This window comes from Taurulus bubalis, assembly GCF_910589615.1.
Source record: "Taurulus bubalis genome assembly, chromosome: 9".
Lineage (NCBI taxonomy): Eukaryota > Metazoa > Chordata > Actinopteri > Perciformes > Cottidae > Taurulus > Taurulus bubalis.
The window spans coordinates 28,441,646-28,449,687 of NC_136597.1; the positions used below are offsets into that span (position 1 = coordinate 28,441,646).

Genomic DNA, 8,042 nt, shown 5'->3' on the forward strand with positions numbered 1-8,042 from the left:
CAACAACACAGACTTAAAACAAAACAGACTCAAAGCAACAACAACACACAGACTTAAAACAACAACACAGACTTAAAACAATAACAACAACACACAGACTCAAAACAACAACACACAGACTTAAAACAACAACAACACAGACTCAAAACAACAACAACAACAACACACAGACTTAAAACAACAACACAGACTTAAAACAACAACAACACACAGACTCAAAACAACAACACAGACTCAAAGCAACAACAACACACAGACTTAAAACAATAACAACAACACACAGACTTAAAACAACAACACAGACTTAAAACAACAACAACACACAGACTTAAAACAACAACACAGACTCAAAACAACAACACAGACTCAAAGCAACAACAACACACAGACTTAAAACAATAACAACAACACACAGACTTAAAACAACAACACAGACTTAAAACAACAACAACACACAGACTTAAAACAACAACACAGACTCAAAGCAACAACAACACACAGACTTAAAACAACAACACAGACTCAAAGCAACAACAACACACAGACTTAAAACAACAACACAGACTTAAAACAACAACAACACACAGACTTAAAACAACAACACAGACTTAAAACAACAACAACACACAGACTTAAAACAACAACAACACACAGACTTAAAGCAACAACAACACACAGACTTAAAACAACAACAACACACAGACTCAAAGCAACAACAGACAGACTTCAAAAAACAACAACACACAGACTCAAAGCAACAACAACAACACAGACTCAAAGCAACAACAACACACAGACTCAAAGCAACAACAACACACAGACTTAAAACAACAACAACACACAGACTTAAAACAACAACAACACACAGACTTAAAACAACAACACACAGACTTAAAACAACAACAACACACAGACTTAAAACAACAACACACAGACTCAAAGCAACAACAACACACAGACTTAAAACAACAACACACAGACTCAAAGCAACAACAACACACAGACTTAAAACAACAACAACACACAGACTCAAAGCAACAACAACACACAGACTTAAAACAACAACAACACACAGACTTAAAGCAACAACAACACACAGACTCAAAGCAACAACAACACACAGACTCAAAGCAACAACAACACACAGACTTAAAACAACAACAACACACAGACTTAAAACAACAACAACACACAGACTTAAAACAACAACAACACACAGACTTAAAACAACAACAACACACAGACTCAAAGCAACAACAACACACAGACTTAAAGCAACAACAACACACAGACTTAAAACAACAACAACACACAGACTTAAAGCAACAACAACACACAGACTCAAAGCAACAACAACACACAGACTTAAAACAACAACAACACACAGACTTAAAACAACAACAACAACAACACACAGACTTAAAACAACAACAACAACACTTGTGTTGTTGTTAAAAAGTTTGGGGGCGGCTGTAGCTCAGGGGGATGAGTGGTCATCCCACAACCACAAGGTAGCCGGTTCGATCCCCAGTCCCCCCATAGCTCACATGTCGAAGTGTCCCTGAGCAAGACACTGAACCCCCAACTGCTCCCCGGGCGCCCCACAGGGCTGCCCACCGCCCCCCATCCAGAGATGGGCCAAATGCAGAGAAGAATCTCCCCAAGGGGACTAATAAAGGATACTTTCGTCTTCTTAAAATACTCCACAGTACTACTGACATGTTCTCTTTGATTGTGATTCTCTTCTCCACCCATCAGCCCTGTGATCAGTCAAGCTACCTGTCCTTCACAGGTGTGTGTACGCACATAAAATATAAATAAACGTACCTGCTTCTCGCTGAGCGCAGTGATCTTGGCTTGCAGTTCGTGGAGCTGCTTCTTCAGATCTGCATTCTGAAAACAGGAGCCAGTCAGTCTGAGTTAAAAGATGAATCTTCCTCCTCCTCCTCCTCTTCCTCGTGTAAAGCGTTGTGGACACAAACAGGTTCATGAGTCACTTCTTACCTGAGGGTCCTGCTTCATCTGGGAAACCAGTTTCTAAAGAAGAAGACCAGAGACAGTCAGGACAGAGAGCACAGAGACCCCTGCTGGTCACAGACGGAACTACAGCAGTATGATGATATATGATGTCATAACTATGAAGACAAGTATGGGAACAATGCAAATAAAGTTATATCTGTGCATATTCTGCAAAGAAAATAGCTTATTGTGGTAAATAACCTGTTTTGCAGTGAATATCTTTTCAAGATAATAACAATAACCAATAATAACAATAAGGTTCAAGCTGCCAAAGTAAACAAAACAAGTTAAAGTGTTCAACAGTTCCCTGTCAGAGTCCTGGTCCTCCGGCTCTCTTTACTCTGATTGGACAGTGTTGTACCGATACTGGACGGCCGCATTAAAAGCCCTCAGGTCCAGTCCCAACGCTCTCACACAGTCGGGGGTTCGAGTCCCTCGGACACTTTGAGTCTTTCATGAAAACTTTCTGTCTGTCGCCATTAATGCAGGTTTTGCCAGAGGAATTACCCATGATTCATAGCAACAGAACGTTAAGCACAGGGTCACCACAGAACAACAGCCTGCTGGTTCAACAACAACAACAACAACAACAACAACAACGTGGTCTCAGTACCTGGTGGATCTGGATCTCCACCTTCAGGGCCTCCTGCAACGTCTGGAGCTCCATCATGGAGCCAGAGAGTCTGAACGCTGGTGGATCAGCCTGACACACACACACACACACACACACACACACAGAGAGACACACACACACACACACACACACACACACACACACACACACACACACACACACACACACACACAGAGACACAGAGAGAGACACACACACACACACACACACACACACACACACACACACACACACACACACACACACACACACACACACAGAGAGACACACACACACACACACACACACACACACACACACACACACACACACACACACACACACACACACAGAGAGAGAGACACACACACACACACACACACACACACACACAGAGAGACACACACACACACACAGAGAGACACACACATACACACACACACACACACACACACACACACAGAGACACACACACACACACACACACACACACACAGAGACACACACACACACACACACACACACACACACACACACACACACACACACACACACAGTTCAACAGAAATCAACAGCTCGGTGCTCTCGCCGCCAAATCTTCCTGTGTGATGCTGACTAAATGTTTTCCTGTCAAGGTCATTAAAGGTCACCAGAGGTCACTAAAGGTCACCAGAGGTCACTAAAGGTCACCAGAGGTCATTAAAGGTCACCAGAGGTCACTAAAGGTCACCAGAGGTCACCAGTCTGCATCATCACACAGGACGTTCAATATTATTATTACAGTAACTTGTATTAGTTATGTATATTAATACTTCATTGGTGTACTGTTATTACAGTACTCACAGCAGATTAGTTATGTATATTAATACTTCATTGGTGTACTGTTATTGCAGTACTCACAGCAGATTAGTTATGTACATTAATACTTCATTGGTGTACTGTTATTACAGTACTCACAGCAGATTAGTTATGTATATTAATACTTCATTGGTGTACTGTTATTGCAGTACTCACAGCAGATTAGTTATGTATATTAATACTTCATTGGTGTACTTTTACCTTAACACCGTCTCCAGTAGGAAAACCATCCAACTGAAGCATTAAAGTGCCGCTGGAAAGAAAAACACAAGGAAAACATCAGAATCAGAGTACAAAAACATGAATACTATGATAGTACTTCACCTTATTATAATATATACATATATATTATTATAGAATGATCTTATTTAATTACATTAGCATTTAACTATTAAAGAGGATGAATTCATTATGTAGATAAACTTAAATCACAGAAACTTTCCTTCATTATTAAAACTCATTATGGGATAGAACCAAGTGGCATTAGATATTATATCTAAATATTATATCTCATTATTAGATATTATATCTACATATTATATCTCATTACTAGATATTATATCTACATATTATATCTCATTATTAGATATTATATCTACATATTATATCTCATTATTAGATATTATATCTACATATTATATCTCATTATTAGATATTATATCTACATATTATATCTCATTATTAGATATTATATCTACATATTATATCTCATTACTAGATATTATATCTACATATTATATCTCATTATTAGATATTATATCTACATATTATATCTCATTATTAGATATTATATCTACATATTATATCTCATTATTAGATATTATATCTACATATTATATCTCATTATTAGATATTATATCTACATATTATATCTCATTATTAGATATTATATCTACATATTATATCTCATTACTATATATTATATCTCATTACTATATATTATATCTAAATATTATATCTCATTACTAGATATTATATCTACATATTATATCTCATTACTATATATTATATCTAAATATTATATCTCATTACTAGATATTATATCTACATATTATATCTCATTACTAGATATTATATCTACATATTATATCTCATTACTAGATATTATATCTACATATTATATCTCATTACTAGATATTATATCTCATTACTAGATATTATATCTACATATTATATCTCATTATTAGATATTATATCTACATATTATATCTCATTACTATATATTATATCTCATTATTAGATATTATATCTACATATTATATCTCATTACTATATATTATATCTCATTACTATATATTATATCTAAATATTATATCTCATTACTAGATATTATATCTACATATTATATCTCATTATTAGATATTATATCTCATTACTATATATTATATCTAAATATTATATCTCATTATTAGATATTATATCTCAATACTATATATTATATCTAAATATTATATATTATCTCTAAATATTATATATTATATCTCATTACTAGATATTATATCTCATTACAAGGATAGAACCAAGTGGCATTAGATATTATATCTAAATATTATATCTCATTACTACATATTATATCTACATATTATATCTAAATATTAGATATTATATCTAAATATTATATCTCATTACTAGATATTATATCTACATATTATATCTAAATATTAGATATTATATCTCATTACTAGATATTATATATAAATATTAAATCTCATTATTAGATATTAGATCTAATGGGTTCATATCATAAAGAGTAAAGAATAGGAATCTTTAGACTCACCACCTGACTGTGGGACTGGACTCCACCCGTCTGTGCTGCCCTGTGCAACACAACAAACACACCTTGTTACACACAGCCTGAGATCAATAACAGATATTAAACATCAATAACTAATATTAAAACCTTTAATAACTAATATAAAAACCTTTAATAACAGATATTAAAACATTAATAACAGATATTAAACATCAATAACTAATATTAAAACACCAATAATTAATTAATAACTGATATAAAAACACCAATACAAGTATTTAACATTAATAACTAATATTAAAAAATAATAACTCATTAAAACATCGACAACTAATTAATAACTAATATTAAAACATCAATAACAGATATTAAACATCAATAACATTTCACTTTGAGTTTTATGAAGAAATACAAAAGTTTCTCTGCAAACTGTCCACTTAGTTTCAATGTATTTATGTTTTTATGAGAAGAAAAAAATATCCCTAAAATACAAGTATTCAAATAATCATAAAAGTCTCATAAAAACACAGAAATAAATAAACATGCATTTCTGTGTTTTTAGAATTTCCGCAAGTCAACGAGGATGAAGTACTTTATACTACCACAGTACATGAAGTACTCATACTTTAAACTACCACAGTACATGCAGTACTCATACTTTAAACTACCACAGTACATGCAGTACTCATACTTTAAACTACCACAGTACATGAAGTACTCATACTTTAAACTACCACAGTACATGCAGTGCTCATACTTTATACTACCACAGTACATGCAGTACTCATACTTTATACTACCACAGTACATGAAGTACTCATACTTTAAACTACCACAGTACATGAAGTACTCATACTTTAAACTACCACAGTACATGAAGTACTCAGACTTTATACTACCACAGTACATGCAGTACTCAGACTTTATACTACCACAGTACATGAAGTACTCATACTTTATACTACCACAGTACATGAAGTACTCAGACTTTATACTACCACAGTACATGCAGTACTCAGACTTTAAACTACCACAGTACATGAAGTACTCATACTTTATACTACCACAGTACATGCAGTACTCATACTTTATACTACCACAGTACATGAAGTATTCAGACTTTATACTACCACAGTACATGAAGTATTCAGACTTTATACTACCACAGTACATGCAGTACTCATACTTTATACTACCACAGTACATGCAGTACTCATACTTTATACTACCACAGTACATGAAGCACTCAGACTTTAAACTACTAAAAGTTATTCTTTTAGTACTAAATTGTATTTTACTGTTTAAACTTGTGTGCTTTTACAGTATAAATTAGTAGTATTATGAGTATCTGCAGTAAAAGTGATGTTTAGTTAAATTATTAGCAGTAAGAGTACACAAGCATTATACTATCATCTTTGTGCAGTAAAAGTATCTGCAGTACAAACAGTCCATCTGCAGTAAAAGTACACAAGTATCATCATCTTTGTGTAAATACTGGCAGTACTGTGTATAAATACTAGCAGTACTGTGTATAAGTACTACAGTCCTGTGTATTAGTACTGTGTATTAGTACTACAGTACTGTGTATTAGTACTGTGTATAAGTACTACAGTACTATGTATAAGTACTACAGTACTGTGTATAAGTACTACAGTACTGTGTATCAGTACTGTGTATAAGTACTACAGTACTGTGTATCAGTACTGTGTATAAGTACTACAGTACTGTGTATAAGTACTACAGTACTGTGTATTAGTACTGTGTATAAGTACTACAGTACTGTGTATCAGTACTGTGTATTAGTACTGTGTATAAGTACTACAGTACTGTGTATCAGTACTACAGTACTGTGTATCAGTACTGTGTATAAGTACTACAGTACTGTGTATCAGTACTGTGTATAAGTACTACAGTACTGTGTATTAGTACTGTGTATAAGTACTACAGTACTGTGTATAAGTACTTCAGTACTGTGTATCAGTACTGTGTATAAGTACTACAGTACTGTGTATAAGTACTACAGTACTGTGTATCAGTACTGTGTATAAGTACTACAGTACTGTGTATCAGTACTGTGTATAAGTACTACAGTACTGTGTATAAGTACTACAGTACTGTGTATAAGTACTACAGTACTGTGTATCAGTACTGTGTATAAGTACTACAGTACTGTGTATCAGTACTGTGTATAAGTACTACAGTACTGTGTATCAGTACTGTGTATAAGTACTACAGTACTGTGTATAAGTACTACAGTACTGTGTATCAGTACTGTGTATAAGTACTACAGTACTGTGTATCAGTACTGTGTAAACACAGCTTCCCTCATGACCTCTATGTAACTCCGTGTGTATATACAGTACTGTGTATAAGTACTGTGTACAAGTACTATGTATAAGTACTACAGTACTATTAGTACTGTGTATTAGTACTACTTCCCTCGTGACCTCTATGTACCTCCGTGGTCTCGCGCTCCTCTCCCCGGACTCGGGGCACTAAACTCCCGCTTTAAGCTCCGGCGCGTGCGGCCGCTGCCCGGCTCGCGGGAGGAATTGTTCCCCGAGTGGACGCGAAGTTGTCCGGATGAAACTTCCGTCGGCGCCGCAGAGGGCCCGCAAAGCCACCGAATAGAAGCTAAAATGGAGGTTTTCAAGATGAGCCGCTCAGTGCGGGAGTTCACGCTGAAAAGTGTGTTTCTTTTTGTTTGTGCTGCGGAGTAAACGTGTTATAACCTCGTTATTACACTTCGGTCTGCGGTGTTATAACAGCACAACCCCCCTCCTCCACCCCGCCGCCCTA

General features: G+C 35.1%; 1 protein-coding gene across 1 annotated transcript in view; it reads right to left on the bottom strand.

Annotated features, from left to right (window-relative positions):
* phf21ab (PHD finger protein 21Ab) overlaps positions 1–2,701 on the bottom strand; it is a gene marked incomplete at its 3' end in the record, with an annotated part of 19,142 nt that extends 16,441 nt beyond the window's left edge. The window contains exons 1-3 of the mRNA XM_079223455.1: positions 2,633–2,701; positions 2,005–2,037; positions 1,828–1,893 (exon numbers count right to left, since the gene is read on the bottom strand). Of these exons, the coding sequence (XP_079079581.1) occupies positions 1,828–1,893; positions 2,005–2,037; positions 2,633–2,689 (156 nt within the window). The 5' untranslated portion in view covers positions 2,690–2,701. The remainder of the gene's footprint in view (positions 1–1,827; positions 1,894–2,004; positions 2,038–2,632) is intronic.
* Positions 2,702–8,042: the final 5,341 nt, after the last annotated feature.